The sequence below is a fragment of the Ailuropoda melanoleuca genome, chromosome 3 (assembly GCF_002007445.2).
Source record: "Ailuropoda melanoleuca isolate Jingjing chromosome 3, ASM200744v2, whole genome shotgun sequence".
Classification (NCBI taxonomy): domain Eukaryota; kingdom Metazoa; phylum Chordata; class Mammalia; order Carnivora; family Ursidae; genus Ailuropoda; species Ailuropoda melanoleuca.
In genome coordinates this window covers 146,902,729-146,918,909 of record NC_048220.1, presented here as the reverse complement: position 1 = coordinate 146,918,909, position 16,181 = coordinate 146,902,729, and the positions used below count along the sequence as shown (strand labels likewise).

Here is a 16,181-nt window from a genome sequence, read left to right as displayed (position 1 = left end):
GGCCCGGGTGCCAGCTGGGAGCCTCCGGTGGGACCCACCTGCCCACACGGAAGTTGGAGACCAGAGCAGGATCAGATGTGTTTGTGTCATAAGCCACTCAGTGGTGCTGTCCCAGGACCTGCAGGGCCCCCTGACCCCGCCGGCGCTGACCCTCCTGGTCCCACCCCAGGCGCTGCAAGGGCGGAGCCGGACACCCCGACGTCCTCACTGAAAATGCAGCAGGGGCCCGCTGCGCCGCACCCCCCCGAGCCGAGCTGAGCAGAGATGCCCGCACCTTCTGCACGTCGGGCTCTGTGGGTACGCGGGCAGGTAGTCCGCAGGGGACACTGTGTGCTCACCTTTCGGGGCTCTTGACACATCTTCACGTTGGACTGAATGAGGGCACCTGGACCCGTCTTTCCCCTTCAGCTCACCGCGTGCGGCTCACGCAGCTGGGCCGGAAGCTGTGGGCTCCTGAGAGGCACACATGTGCGGTTTCCACGTGTAACGGACGGCGGTGACAGCACGTGTGGCCTCTGTGAGTGGGGAGGGTCGGAGGCACGTGTGCTCCCTGAGCCTGGGCCTCCTACAGACAGCGATCAGCCCCACCTTCTCTACCCTGGGAGGAGCCCAGCCCCGCCAGTGTGGACACAGCAGGACCCCAGTCCACAGCGAAAGGCGGAATTCAAAGTCAGCTCCACGGCAGACACTGGGGACCAGCCCAGAACCCTGACGTTACCTGCGTGTTCGCACGCCGCGAGAGCACAGTCAAGAACGTGACCGCACGGAGCACACGGCTGCCCTTGCTTCCCGCACAGTCCGCCACTCTGCCTATCTCTGCCCTGACCCGGGCATTTCTGAAAAACACCATCTGTCCGACCAGCGGTGGCCGTGCGGCAAATGCGATACCAGGTAGTTAGGAGTAAGTTTCGACTCGAGAGCTCGGGAGGCGGTTTACTTCGCTGCTTTAACAAGCACATAAACGAACCCGCATCACGCGTGCATTCCAAGAATGGAGAAAGTGAAGCCACTAAGACACCTTCCACGTTGTACTAGGCCAAGAAAACATTACAGCCAGAGAAATTTATTTTAAAATAGAAACATACGTACATTAAGCTTTTAAAATAGTCAGATTTTAAACAAAAAGGACAAAAACCATTTGATCCCAGTCTCTAAGGAATGGAATTAAAGAGCCACTCGAGCGCTCACAGACACCACGCGCTGCCCTCGGGCCCTCCCGCGCCACTCTGCCCAAGTTCAAAGCCTGGTGCGGGGCGGGTGTCTGCCCGCTGGGGCCCCTCTCAACCACAACACGAAGGGACTCGGGAGGTGACGGGAAACGTTCAGGTTTTGGCAATGCAGAAGATGTGACGTCCAGGGATTACCACCAGAAGCATCCGAAAATACTCAGCCGGCAACCCAGCTCTGCTGCGCGGCGGCCAACCCCACGCGGCCTGGGTGGTGACTCAATCTGCGTGGGACTTCCGCAGGGGCTTCTCCTCGTACGACTCCCCGAACTCATTCACCCTGCTTTTATCCACGGGATAAAGCCTGCAAGGACAGGGGTGCCCTCGGGCTCTGCCATCTGCGAAGGGGCTCGACTCCAGCAGTGAGGGCCCAATGACCCCACGCCGCCACGGGAGAGGGATTCGGGGTCATCTCATACCGCCTGTTGCTGCGTGTGTTTTTACCATCAGGACAGAGCTCTGTGCTCGAGGCCGATCTGAGGCCCAGGGCAGCTGAGCACAAGCAGAGGCGGGTGAAGACGCTGCCCCCAGGGGACCCGGCCCTGCCCTGCCCTGCCAGGCGCACAGCCCTAGGCGGCTCCCCCTTCACGCTCAGCCAGACACTGCTGGTGAGGAATGGTGTCGCACCGCGGGGAGACGCCTACCGGCCGCACCCACACAGCTGCGCACAGACCGGCTCATCTCCACCAGGAGATGGGGCAGGCTCCCCCACGCGCACACCGCCTCCCTCCCCGGCCGAGCAGCGCGGGTGTCCGCCGCACTCACCATCGCTGGTAAAGATACACGAGGAACACCACGTCGTCCCTGAAGCACGCCAGTCGATGGGACGTGGGCATGGTGATGATGAAGGCGAAGACGTCGTCGATGAAGGTGTTGAAGGCCTGCCAGGCGGGACGGGGGAAGGTGGGAACACAGGCCGTCAGCTCTCCCGAAGACGCCCGCCCCCGGCCACGGACCCCGATCGCCCTCGTCACTGATGGCAGATGGCCGCTCAGCAGACACCACGTGTGACCGTGGGTGTCCCAGCGACACCAGAAAGGCAGAAAACGAGCAGGTGCAGGAGGACGCTGGGCGCCTGGGGAGCTGGCCCTGCTGCCCTGCAGCGCCCACCTTGCAGGGCACGTGCCGGGTCTCCACAGACCGCGAAGCCCGGCGAGGCCTGCCCTGAAAACGCGAGCTAAGAACACGGAGGCGTCCCCGCTCCTCAGAACAGGTCGTTTTAGCTCAGCTTACACCCGTCTCCCCTGAAAACTGCACCGTGCTACCGAAGCCTGGTCCAGGCCGCTCAACACGCACAGGGCCACGTGGCCCCCAGCTCCATCCGTGTGGGACATGCCATGTGGGACAACCCTCACGGCAGTGGGACGGCTGGGGCACCTGTGTGGACACGGGCCCCTCGGAGGTGGGCTGTGCTCTGACGCGTGTCGTCAGGAGGAACGTGGGTTTTACTTCAAGAAAACGTCTTCAGCTGCTAAGATGGTCAGAGAACCACGGTCCTTAAGGTACAACCATGACACATGCGGCTCAAAGCGGACCCGCCCCCCGCCCCCACGAAGTGCCGCCGGACGGGCACGTGAGCGCTGAGGAGGCACCAGGCTGGGCACTGACCTTGTAGGTGAAGGCCTTCCAAGGCAGGTGCGCCACTGATTTCATCTGGGGGACAGGAAAGACGCGGCAGATCAGTGGCCGGCCGCACAGAGGACATGGGTGAGCATGTGGACGGGCCGTGGCCTTACCTTGTAGTTCACGAAGAGCTGGGGCAGCATGAAGAGAAAGCCAAACGCATACACCCCTGGGGAGACAGACAGCAGGCTGGGACGGCCGAGGTGTCTGGGCAGGGTAGCAGATGCCCCACGGCCTGGCGTCCGTCCCCACCTACGGGTCATCTGCTGGCTGCCCCCTCCCGTCATGCCCTGCAGCCTGCCACAGGCCCTGCGCACGCACTGGGCTGCCCCTGGGAATCACACCCAGTGAAGGCAGCAGGCGGGAGCCCAACGCGGTGCTCTGTGCACAGACTCTGGCCCTCAACTGTCCAAAGAGAACCCAGGCCAGTCAGGGCCGGGCGGCCAAACAACCCACCCACCCGTCCCAGGAAGTGGACCCGGCCCGTGCACAGGGCTCCTGGGCCTGGCGGCGCGCTGTGGTTAGGGCCTGCTGCTTGGACCTGCCCTTAGGAACCGTGTATAGACGGTGTTGTTTCCTGCTGCCCTGAACTGTTTGCATGAGGAGAAAACACGGCTCAGCGCTCTGTGGCCGGCACAGCCTGAGTGGGGCTCCCGCAGACAAACCAGGCATCTGGGGGACCCAGAACGGAGCACGGGCCTCAGGAGAGGTCCTGCCTGCACGACCTCAAACTGCAAGGGGCCATGTGCAGGAGCCACGAGGAAGCTGCTGAAATGCCGTGGGCGGGACTGAAGTCCATGACTCACCGTTGACAAAGCTGTTGATGAGCCAAGAGTACCAGCTGGAAGGGAAAGACCCCCGTCAGCGTGCCGAGCCCCACGTCCCCCGTCCCTCCGTGCCTGTCCCGCTGGCTACAGCACGGTCGTGGAAACGTCACCAACACCAGGCACTTGCAGGTGCCAGTCGGGGGACCCGCACCGACAGTCCTCCCCCGGAACACAAGCGCCATGTGGCGGCCAGAGACCCGTGCTGATGGGCGTCTCTGTCAGAGCTTCCGGCACCATGAAGACCACAGCTGGGGTCCAGCCCTCAGGGTCGCGTCTGCACTCGGCCCCTGCGCCCAGATGCAGCAGCCACGCGGCCTTAGCCAGCTTCCCCTTGTCTAGACGCATCTGCCCTCGTCCCAGACACCAGGGCCGAGGACACCCGTGGCCCTGTGCCTGCTACTCAGAAGGCCCGGGAGGGGGCACCGCATGACGGCCCCCGTGCCCTCACCGAGGCTGTGTCCTCGGTCCGGAAGCCCCCTGGGTGAGGCCCTGCCCCTTCCCACACTGCAGGGGACATGAGGCCCAGAGGCGGGCAGGCCCGCTACAGAGGCCAAGAGGCGTCCCCGGGCGGACGTGCGGCAGCGTCCTACCTCTTGTGCTTGATGTTCAGCAAGGAGTAGACAGCGCCCCCGACACACACGGGGTAGAGCAGGTAGGACAGGTACTTCATGGCCTGCCGGGAAACAGGCGACCTCCGTGAGGAGCCCAAGCGCAACGGGGGAAAACAAGCAAAAAGGGCAAACCAGCCACGACTTCAGGGAAGCGAGTGTGCATGGTGCTGGGACGGCGGGCACCCGAGAACACAAACCGCCAGGAGCGAGGCCGGGCGGACCGTTACCAACAGCGCACCGGCGAACGGCAGACCACGGAAAGGGCCCCGCCGGAGACAAAGGTGCAGAAACTCTGCCAGAGTGCGTGTGCCGGGCAGCCTTGGGGCCCGCGGCTCGTTGCTGCGCTTACCCGGAGCTGTGCTGGGATGCCGGTAGACCCCAGGGAAGCAAACCGTGACACGGTCCCCACGCAGGACGCGTCTCCCAGCAAAGCAATAGCCGCAACTATGCCCACAGCAGTGCAGGGGCCACCAGCCTCGGAACACGGTCCCCCAGCCGCGTGGGTCACCAGGTCGCGGCGACAGAACGTGTGATCGCAGCACCCGTGCGAACCACCGAGACAACTCAGCACAGGTTCCCTGTGAGGCCCGGGACGCGGACAAGCCCCAGGGCCTCCTTTCCTGAGTCAGAAAGCCCAAGCCGCAGCTGCGTCACCCTCGGGCCCCAGTGCGCCCCCACCCACTCCCACCGCCTACCTGAGTGTCGTACTCCTCTGTCTTCCTCTCGGACTCGCTGTAAGTGCCGAACTGTCACAAAATCCAACACAGTGCTGTCAGTCAACTGACTCCAGCAGGCCCCTGACCCGCAGAGAGCGCCGCACGTGGACGGGCAGGCGCACCCCGTCCCGCTGCGGGAGGCTCCCTCCCGGCCCCAGCAGAGCCACCCAGGGACCCAGGGAGGTCCCCAGGGGCCACAGCGAGTGCTGCGTGTGGCAGAAGCACACCCGTGAGCGTGTCCCCTCACGGGTGCCCCTCCTAGCCACTCTTCTGTCAGCTTCCACGATGACTGCACCCCCTCTGTGCACCCCATGCAGCTCTCAAATCAGTGACGCTGGAGTCCCCGGGGCGGGTTTAGAACAGGACAGCTGGGGTGCCACGAGCCCCAAGGTTCTCGTGGAACGGCTCCATCAGGGCAGCAAGAACAGGGCGCACAACTACAACCCTCAGACTGACACCAACCCCCAGCTCTTGTCAGGCCGGCAGGCTGTCAGCGCGGTTCGTGCTCCGTCCCTGACGGGGAAGCCCGTGTGGTCCCGCACCAGCCACTGCTGGCAAGCCGACACTGGCCCCGCTGAGGGAACCACATGGCTGTGGCAGCCCCAGCCTCCACCTGTGCGCTCCCACCTACTCATCTGCTGGGGGGCTGCTCTGAGCTGGAGATCAGCCACACGGCCGAAGGATCCCCGGACCCGAGTGTGGCATCTGACTGGAACGCAGCTGGGAGATGCATGGGAGACGCTCTGGGACAGGCACACGGGCTGACCGGTGCACAGTGGGAGAAGGCGGGCTGCCAAGGGGGAGGAGCACGGTCACAACAGCAGAAACCCCCACCTGGAACTCTGGTCTCAGGCCTCTCCAAAGAATGGTCATCTTCAAGGCCTTTTTCACTTTCCATAGCTGACGGCAAAGAATGAGAAACAGATGCTGGGTTTAGGCTCTGAGACCAAGGAGTCCCCAGAACTCACCACTGGAAGGTGACGGAACACAGCGTCTGCGTGCTCAGCCCCGCCAGCCCAGCCCGACCGCGGCTCACGGCCTCCGCGCCCAACCATCGAGACCGTCCGCCCACGTGGACGCCACCACCTCCTCTCTGCATCCAGGGAAGCAGCACTCAGCCTGGCCGTCCTCCGGGCCGAGCCCCCTTCCCAGCCTGCCTCCTGCTGCACTAGCACCTTCCTCCTGGTCCGCACTGTGAAGCCCCTAACCTCTGCCTGAGGCCTGCTGTTTCCAGTCTCTGGGGACCCACCACTTCTCACCACCTCACCGAGGTGGGACCAGCATAGCACAGCTGCTTTCGAGCAACGTTTCCACACGGTGACAGGTGGCTACGGGAAGGGCCCTGCCAGCGCTCCGACAGGCAAGGGCACGGGGCTCCGGCTGTGGCTGAGGCGGGGACAGCGTGGCACCGGAGGCCAGAGGGGACGTCCTGGCCCACTACCCCTCTGTTGACCGTGTCCCAGCCCCACCACTGTCACGGCCTGGCTCCAAGCCACCCGCCCCACAGGACCCCTCTCCTGAGCCCCACGCAGCCAGGGTGGCCACAGGGCGCCACGCTCCTGGACGCCACGTCCCACACGTGGCTTCCTCCAGCAGCCGGCACAGCACAAGCCCACGGCTCTGCACCCAGCAGGTTCAATATACCCCGCCGGCGGCTGTGACGGGCAGACGCGTTCTGTGACCGCAGCGGCAGTGCCACCAGAAGCTGCAGTGGCCGCAACGCCCTGCCCTGCCCATGGAGAGGCCGCAGCACTCCCATGTCAGACTCCGCGCGGCACTGCATGCAGGGCCAACAACCGCCGCGCCGCTCACCTCGATGGCAGCCCCGATGCCCGCAGGGACCAGCACCAGCAGGCTTGTCTGCTCATCCAGCAGGAACAGGAAGATGACCACCGTGCTGAAGCAGCGCCAGAGCACTGGGGACGGGGCGGGGGCAGGGCGCTTGCTCAGGGGCCTCCTGAGCCCCATTCACAAGCCCCGCCTTACAGGTCCCCCCACCGGCCCCACATCGCCCCCCACGCACGCTCCCTCACATCCCCCGATGCTTCACACGCACGTACAACCCCCACACGCACACACACAAGGCCTCATGTAATTCACCCCCTCCGCCCATGAGCCTGGAGCGGGGCGTGTGGCTGTGCACACGTCCTGCAGACGGAACCCAAAGTCCCCTCAGTACAGAAACGTGCACGTGGTGCGCTCGCAAACACACGAACATGCAGAAAGCACACGGACAAGACGGATTCTGGGCAGGGATTAGGACTTGGCTTCCTGGTCCTCTCATGTTTCCCTTCACCGTTTTTACACCAGTTCTGCAATAAACCAACCTATCTCTTGAGACCTCTACCTTCTCCTTTTAAAACCCTCTTTCCGAGGCACGGCGGCTGACTGACAACGCCCTGCTGCTCCCTCAGTGCTTCTCGCTGAAGCAGCAAGCCAGGCCTGCTAGGGCGGGGGGACGCCCCGGGCATGGACCCAGGGACCCACAGCATCTGCTGCCCACCCTCTGCTCCCTGGGAAGGGCCAGAGGAGGGGGCCCCCATCCACTCTGAGGACACCAGAGAACAGGACAGAAGAATGTGAGACACGGACGACACGGGGGCCACCCAAGCGGCCTAGACCACACCACCGAGCATGTCATTGCCGTGGCAGAAAAAGAACGGCCTCCTTTGTCTCGATGCTTGCCTGGCAGCCACACAGCAACATGCACCAGGAGCCAGTGTCCGTGTCATCGCCAAGGCGGGCCCTGGCGTGCAGCCTCCACGGCCCTCTGTCCTCTGAGGTCACAGGCCTACCCGTCATCCTCTGTGATCTAGAGACGGCCCCTCCCCACCTCGTTAGCATGCAAGATCCAAAGGCGCCCCTTCCACGAGAGCAGGTCCCCCAGCTGGCGGTTGTTAGAGACAACCATAAACTTCAAGTTCCAAAATGAACCTTAAACACTCGTCGTTCTCAACCGTAGGGATTGAGAATGCCCCGGGAACGCCCCAAACCCCGGACGGCATCTACCTGCTTTGGTGGACATTCCAATCATGCTCTTCTTCCTCTTCCAAAAACTGATGTCATTTTTAAATGCCAGGAAATCAAACAGAAGCTGCAAAGAAAAGAGCGTGGCAATGTGCACCTCACGTCACTCCCACGGCTGCTCTTCACCGAGTGACTGCAGGTATGCACCAGCCCCGGGTCCCAAGGACACAGTCAGACGAACGCCAGGCGCCACAGGAGCCCACGGCCTTGTGTCCCATCCGCTACGCCAGAACCGCAGGGCGTCGGACTGCACTGTGGGCCGCACACCCGCAGGGACGTCTGCATACTGCCCTCGCCAGGTCCTGCTGGCGCTCCCCTGGAGCCGAGGGCGTGCAGTGTCTGCCTCAGAAGCACAGGGCTCAGGCGCAGACGCTGACCTTTTAACAAAAACCAGTTTCACAGCTCAGTTCTGGAACGCTGCAGCCGGGCAGGTGGGGCTGCAGGAGGGCTCCCATGCCTGCCCTGCAGCTTACCTCGTCCACCCCTTCCCAGCCCTACCTCAAATTCAGCACCGTGGCTGTGTGGTGGGTTAGCTTTCCCCCACCAGGTGTGAGACTCCTTGCACAAAAAGGAATTCCACGCAAAGGCTAGTTTTCTAGTATTAAAATCACCATGCTAGAATTACGTAACGAGATACGTTTATCACAAAATCCTCCGTCAACCTCACAGAGTTGGATTTCTTTCCAAAACGGCCTCCAAGACCAGCGGACAAAACCCCAAGTCCTTCAGGTGGTCAGGCACCCAGGTCCAGACACCCTCTCCTGAGCTGGGAGAAAGGCCCCAGGCCGGGCAGCCTCAAAGTCTCAAGTCCACCAGGCCGAGCGGACCCCTGGCTGAGGACGGTGGGCGCCCGCAGAGCCACCAGCCCAGGGACCACTCACGTGAAATGCTGCGACGAAGAAGGTCAACGCTAAGAAATACAAGTTGGTGTCAACAAAAATGCCTTTGACTTCATCAGCGTCTTTCTCTGAAAATCCTGCGAGGGAAAGAGGAAACACAACGCTGGGTGAGTAGGGTCAGTGAGCGGGTCAGCGACTCCAGTCGCCACAGAGACACGCCTTGGGCTCACGCGTGGCGGACAAGGTTGGTGCTCAGCTCGGACAGAAGCCCGACGCTCCGACGGGAACCAGGTTAAAGCAGCACGCCAGGAGGGGCCGCCTGGGCCGCTCCTCGCCCCGGGGATGAAGGTCACACCCGGCCCCAGGTCCCGGCCCACCGACGCCCTCACCGAACTGCTGCAGGGAGTACACGGCGTCCTGCATGTGGATCCAGAAGCGCAGCCTCCCCAGCGAGATCTTGTCGTAGGACACAGTGAGGGGCAGCTCCGTGGTGGAGCGGTTTATGACCTGGCAGGAAGGGTAGCGGTGAGAACGCGCCCTTGCAAGGATCGGAGCCCGCCCACCTGCCCACGCACACAGCACACACGCCACAGTGCACCCCGTTCCATGCCGTGGAGGCTCACGCTTCACAGCCGGGTCCCACGGAGTGACGTCTGCTCCCTGACCTGTGGTTCCAGCCTCCCCTCCACCCTCCCTCCACCGGCTCCTCCTCGGGAAGTGCTCAAAGCCTCTCTGAGCCACGAGCCCTCGCCCTCTCAGCCACCCAAACCCCACGTGTCTGGGAAGCCATGCCTGCGCGCCCCTCTGTCCCTGCCGTGTCAACACGAGTGGCACCAGGATTCGCCAGGGACCCGCTCCTGCAGATGAGCCGGGCACGGGCCTGGCGGAGCCCCTCACCTCTCCAGAGACTGACGTGTGTGGTGCAGGGCTCAGCAGGCCTGCCCACCCAGGGGACAACAAAAAAGAAGATGACACACTTGACCTAGGGGCGTGCAGGTGCAAGGAGCTGCTGGGAGCCAGCTGGGAGCCGCCCCGGGGAGGAGAGTGTGGTCATGGGGTCTGGAAGCACACACAGGTGGGCCGTAGTGCCGTGGGGGGAGGCACCCCAGCACACAGGGCACTGACCCCCCCCCCCGAGGTCTGGCAAGTACGTGAGCGCCATATGCCACAACATCACGCAAACATGGTGCTGATTCCACCGACCCTCGCTCACTCAGTAAACCCTTGGCAGTGAGCAGGGATGTCACCAGCCTAGCAACCAGAGTGCAACCAGACACCAGGCCCAGATGCCAGGCCACCCCACACCGAGGCAGCACACTGGCATAAGGGCAGGTGGGCACAGGCAAGGCCCACCCCAGAGATGCTGCTAAGCCCCAGTGAGCTGGCTGATCCCCAAAGATGGTGTTCTCTCCAGAAAACAGCTCTGAGCGAGACAAAGCATTAAATGTCCTGAGGAGACGATGCAGGAAGCACTGGGGGTCTGTGTACCTGTTTTTGTGTCTGAGTGACAGCACCATGCCACATGAGGCCACTAAGCCCACAGGACGATGGGGACAGCACAGGTACCCCGCAAACACTGCCCCACAGCATCCAGCCTCTCCTCCCTGCTGTCCTCACGCCTGTCAGAACAGCACCAGGGCCTCACCAGCAGGGACCGCAACGGCCCTGGGGCCACGGAGCAATGACTGCGCACTTCAGCAGAGCTGGTGTGGCCCAGGTTTGTACAGAGGGCCTCAGCATGCTCTGGAAAACACTGGGGGGACAGCGACTCCCTGCTCTGGCCCACAGGCCCCACAGATGTAGTCGGTCTCCCGAGGAAGTGCAGGCCCCCTCGTGTTAGACTCAACAGTGGTGCAGAGCAACGGTCACTTCTGAGCTCCTTGACCAGGAGGAGGTGGCGGAGCTGGGGCAGGGGCCCAAGAGGCAGAGCCCCAGGTCAGGCACCTCTTTTCCAACTCACGGCCGTGCACCCCACAAACACCTGTGCTCTCTGTGCCCCAACTGTCTCATCTGCAAATGAGAACACGGACCCCACAGTGGCTGAGTGAACAGCCCCCCTCTTGGTAAATGCCCACAAATGACGCTGACGTGTCCAGAAGCCACACTGCGGGGCAGTCAGTCCAGCTCTGCCCAGTGAGGCCAGAGGAGTCGCCCGTGACCATCAATCACCCCCATGACACAATGGTGACGCAGCTCCGCAGGCCTGGGAGCAGGGCATCGGACCGTCTGTAAGTGCGCGGCACCATGCCTGGTGCAGAACAAGTGACTTCCATGGCAACCCCACGTGCAGCTGTGGTTCACAAACCCTCGCATCCGCCCTGGAGAGCAGGGTGAGAGTTCCCTTCTACTCCCAGGCTCAGCCCTGCCCAGGGCCACCCCGGGGGGTGAGGGTAGGGCTACAGGCTCCAAGGTGGCAGTAACGCAGTGTGGGGCCAGCCCTAAAGGGAGCAGTTCGCTCAGGACCCATCCTGAGCCACTCTGCGCCTTCGAGCCAAACAACTAGGGTTTAACAAAACATTCACGAGCTGTTCTGAACGACAAGTGGCTCTCCTACAAACTCCGTGTACCCACCATACAAAACCTTCCCAGATCCTTTCAGCAACGGAGGCACAGGGGCGCAGGGAGGAAGTCAGAGGTAAATGCAGAGCACCCCCCTGCCAAGTCAGAAACACGGGGCAATTGTTGCAGGGCCGAGGGGGGCAGCCACGCGCTCAGGGCCGCGGCAGTCCAGACGGAGCAGCACTTACCATGAGGTCCTTCACCCGATTGCTGAGCTGGTCAATGAAGAGGATGGGGAGGTAATGCACGGTCTTCCCCAGCTGGATCCTGGGGGAGTCAAGCAGTTCTCAGAGTCACTGCGAATGCTTTCACCATTAGAGGAACCAGACACGGCGGAGACACTGGATGTACCGCAGAGAAATCCCGCCCGCAACTCCATGTGCCTCTGGTCACAAGACCCCACGGAAGCAGAGCGGTCTAACCAGCTGCTCTTCCCTGAAGTCACAGCCATGGGAGGGAAACCAGGGGCCACAGAGTGGAACACCACCCAGGCTGTCAGAGAGTGACGAGGCCCCCTATGCCCAGACACAGATGGTCCGGGGATGCAGAGTGAAAATGGAAATAAACACCCACCTGCTGTCTGTACCTGGGAGGAGGCAGGGGCCAGAGAACAGGAGCGGGGGGCTTTTCACGACCCTTTTGTACCTTTCACACGTCTAATTATGTGACTGTTTTGCATGTTTGAGAATGAAACTTAAATTTTAAAAAAGAAAAAACTCTTGTGACGATACCACAGTTACCCCTGACATGTGAAGAAGGAAAACAAGTCTCATCACAGCCATTTCTAGGAGCCGCATGACCATCGGGAATCAGATCTCAATAGTAGGCTTCTCAAAGAATGGAAATGCGGGACAATCTAAGTTGGTCACACAATTTTAACAGTTATGGTTAACTAGTAATGGCAACATAATGATCTAAAGACCAATTTTTAAGTTAACGTAAGCAAGTCAAGTTAAAGGAAAACACGGGAGTCCTAACGGCAGTAATCAGTATACAGACAAGACAAAAATCTCAAGGGGGTGCAGCACCACCTGGTCTCATGCTCTGGTGGCAATCTCTATCAGCGAGACATCGAGAGAGGAGGGACATGGATTGGGGTGCTCCAAGCAGCACTGCAGGCCCCTCTGGGCCTCGTGTCACAGGGGTGGCTCAAGGATGCAGGTGTGGCCCGTATCTTCCTGGGTTCTGGTGGGCCATGCTCCCACAGGCTTCCCCACCCTCCACGCCAGCTCAAGGAGTGAACGAGCAAGGCTCGAGGCTGGGCAAGTAAACGCGCCCCACGGAGCACCACTCCTGCCTCCGTGATGGGACCAGCAGCACTCACATCTTCATGTACCGATGCACGTCGGCAGGCAAGGAGGCCCCGTCGAAGACGAAGTCGTCCACCATCACATTCAGTGTCAGTCTTGGTCTCCAGTGAGAAACAGGCTCGTCCAGGGCACTTGATGGCTTCTTCTCTGCTTCTATCTGCTGCTAAATGAAAGGAGTGACTCAGCAGGAAAAGCCCGGTGCTGGGGGGAGGGGCACTGTCCCCAGGCCGGGTCTGGGGAACCACCGCCATGTACTGACACAGCATGACCAGGAAGCAGTGCCTGGCAGAGCGTGGGGGGACCCACAGCTACCAGCTCTTCCAGAGTGACATCCCTCTCTTCCTTCTCTCGACCCAAGCCAAAGGGTTGCTACTTTGCAGCACTGACTCCTACTTCAGGTCTTCAGCCTGGGTTGGCCTGCTTCTCAGGGATTCTGAGAAGGGTGAGTCCGGGACATTAGCAGGAGGCGTAGGCACTCGGAGCTAACAGCCCTGTGGCTGGCAACGAGACTCAGCCCCCAGACCAGGTCTGTCAAGTCGTCTGGAGGACAGATGTCAGGGCTGGGCGTCAGTCCTAGACGGAGCTATATTCGGCAGAGAAACTATGACTGGCAGGAAAATCTCCCAGATCTAACGGACACGGTCTACGCTACCGGGTCATTTCGTGTACCGCCCACCTCAACAGACAGACGTGCTTCAGCTGTAACAACTCATTTTAAAAAATGGGTTTCCAAGTAATACTAACAGCAAATGTTTATTTCCCATTTGTACTTCCAGAGACCCCTTCACACCCCGAAGATCTACCACCTCAGTGACGCCCCAGGAAGGCCCTGAGAGTCACGGCCATACTGTCCCCAAGAAAAGGAGCTGAAAGAGTCTTTCCAAGGGGAACACAGCATGGAGCAGGCTCACAGATACTTCCTGGAAAGCTGCCATGTTTCTCGTTTACGCACGATCTCACCTTCCATTCCATATAGACTTGAATACCAGAATTCCTTTGCTTTATCCACAGCTTTGTCAGTAACCACCTAAGAGAACTCTAGTCTCCTCGTACATGTAGTTTTCTACAGAGACACAAGATGTATCTTCTACAAGTCCCTCTTTCATAACTGTGCACAAGGCAGATACTGAAGAGTCGTCCTGCCCTATGCACAGTGCACTGAGTCTCCCAGCTCCAAGTGAAGCCTGTGGCTGAGCTCTGCGGAAGGGATGCCCCCACACCCCACTGGGGGGCACACATGCTCCCTGGAGCTTGAGAGGGTCCATGGCCTGAGAAGGAATCTATCCCTGGATTACTTAAACTTCCTGCAACTAACTTGGGATAAAATCTGTCTGCAAAACCACGGGAAGTGGTTCAGCTGCAAAACAGATACACACGCCCATTACATCGAACTGCTTCAGTTTCCAGGGGTCACTGCAGCTCCACACACAAGCTGCACGTGCGGAAACACGTGAGTGTGAATTCCAAGGGGAGAGCGCAGGCTTCATCTGGCCAGTGACCTCGTGCAGACACTCACCTGCGTAGCAGGCTCCCCAGTGAGCAGACTGACCTCTTCCGGTTTGGGGACCATGTAGGTAGTCAGAGGGCTCACCAGATGCACCTGCTTCCCGTCGTGCCACGGCGGGATGCCAGCATGATGGAGGAAGATATAGGCATACAATGTCCCATTGTTTCTAGTTTTCTTTGGTACAGAAACATTAACTGTCCTAAAATAAAAGAAAGGACCATTTTCCAACTGCGTGCGTGTTAGGCTCCTCACGCATACACAGGGCAGACTACCCCCAAGTAGCTTTGTAAGTTACACTGCTTCAAGCTAAGTTTGGTTTAGAAGTACTAGAACGGAAACCCACCCGCCAGGACTTCCTGAAATCCCAAGTGCCAGCTTTCACAAGACCGGTCTCCACAGACACGGCAGCTGAGCTGTCACAGAATGCACCTGCCATTTCCGCCTCCGTCTCTCAGGGCCCAGAGAAGTTAGTAACTGGCCGTGGTCACAGGGCTACAGTGGCCAGGTGGGCAGAGGCCGACCCCAAGCTCATTGCTTCCCTGCTCCCCCCGCCCCCCACACTGCCTCCCACAGCTCTCGCATGGGGCGGGCTGGCCAGAGAACCTGCCTTGCAGCATGTCCCACGTTCCCATTACTCCTGTCTGATGCCTTCCGGACAGCTTAAAGGAAGAAAACAGACTCCTGACAAGCAAGTTGCTTTTTTAATCATACTCATCGAAATCTTAAAAACTAGAACTGTAAAATAAATATCACTTCTAAAAGTCACTCTATGAATTTGAGTATTTACATCACTTTACCCGGTTCCGTTTAACTACAATCTTCTACAAAATCGTCTTCTCTCCTGCGTTTCTTTCCCGTACAGGTGACCTAACTGAGCTACGTCACCTACGAAGAAACGAGCTGCCTGCTGTGGAAGACCGCAAACACTTTCTGTTCTCCATGTCGTCCCCACCTCAACACCTCCTGCTTTGGAAACTCTCATGGCCGCTGCGCATCCCACAGCTGGCGGCTGTGCTGTAAGCTACTTCCTGAATGACAGACTCGTCCTCTGCTGCTTTCGCACAAAGCAGAAGTGTGACTGCCCAGGGTTTACACAGGAGCGCAGTTAAAATCTCCCCTCCCTTCACAGCGCAGAGACAGACCTTCTCTGTGATAACCTCTGCACACATACTCAATGCTACCCTTTCCACGGCCTCAACGTAACCAACGGTCACCCCATTCGGGGTGTGCTGTCCCAATCTTACCTCTCAAATTTTGACTCCACGTCAAAGTCTTCCACGTTCAGGACCAGATCCACATTGTTTTCAGCACCAAGGTTGGACCGAGTGGTGGTGTACACACTGAGCTGGAAGGGGAGGTACAGGGAGTTAGGAGGGCAAAGCCCCTGGCAGAAAACACGACCAACTGCAACCCACCCCCCCACCCGGGAAGGCAACCTGACGGCCCACCAAACGGGGGAGATTTCATTTCCTTCCCAAGCAGCAGAACTGCCGTCGTGACTGGAGTTACTAAACCGGGTGGCTGACTACAACAAGGCAGGGTCTGGGCGCCTTCAACGGGGAGACGAGGGGCAGGGGTCAGCGCCTGCAGCTTTCCCGAGCCCCCGAGCCCCCGTGCAGGCACGACCTGCAGGATGCGGGGCCGGGCGCGCTGCGGGGTCGGGCTCAGCAGGAAGGGCCCCCCCCCCCCGCCTTGGGGTCGCGCAGCCATCGGGACCCCGCGCTCACCTGCAGTTTGGGCCTCCGCGCCAGGTAGGGCTGAATGCAGTTGCCGTCGCTGGCGCACGGCCGGGTGTAGACGATGCCGTACATGACCCAGCAGGTGTGCACCACGTACACCACGAACACGCCCACGACCAGGCTGGTAAAGGAGCTGCGGCCGCTCCACATGGCGCCGCCGCCCCCCGGGCCGAGCGCGGCGCCCACCCCGGCCCCGC

The 16,181-nt window shown here is 60.6% G+C and overlaps 1 protein-coding gene across 2 annotated transcripts; it reads right to left on the bottom strand.

Annotated features, from left to right (window-relative positions):
- Positions 1-1,022: 1,022 nt before the first annotated feature.
- On the bottom strand, positions 1,023-16,181 carry CLPTM1L (CLPTM1 like). Of its 2 annotated transcripts, none has more exons than XM_011224440.3 (17): positions 15,973-16,181; positions 15,490-15,590; positions 14,255-14,444; positions 12,753-12,901; positions 11,617-11,695; positions 9,259-9,376; positions 8,912-9,006; positions 8,013-8,097; positions 6,816-6,919; positions 5,838-5,903; positions 4,983-5,033; positions 4,267-4,349; positions 3,656-3,690; positions 2,963-3,018; positions 2,835-2,879; positions 1,992-2,107; positions 1,023-1,530 (listed from the first exon to the last, which is right to left on the bottom strand). In XM_011224440.3, the coding sequence occupies exons 1-17, from the start codon at positions 16,132-16,134 to the stop codon at positions 1,446-1,448; spliced, it is 1,620 nt and encodes a 539-aa protein (XP_011222742.1). In that variant the 5' UTR covers positions 16,135-16,181; the 3' UTR covers positions 1,023-1,445. The 2 variants fall into 2 exon arrangements, with proteins under 2 accessions (XP_011222742.1, XP_002918879.1); XM_002918833.4 differs by having other exon boundaries at positions 12,753-12,898.

Excerpts from the sequence above, each read along its gene's own strand:
- CLPTM1L (XM_011224440.3), bottom strand. The coding sequence starts at position 16,134 with ATGTGGAGCGGCCGCAGCTCCTTTACCAGCCTGGTCGTGGGCGTGTTC. Across the intron at positions 9,377-11,616 it reads ATCGGGTGAAGGACCTCATG|GTCATAAACCGCTCCACCAC; the intron begins GTAAGTGCTGCT and ends CCTTCCTGCCAG. Across the intron at positions 2,880-2,962 it reads AGCTCTTCGTGAACTACAAG|ATGAAATCAGTGGCGCACCT; the intron begins GTAAGGCCACGG and ends CCTGTCCCCCAG.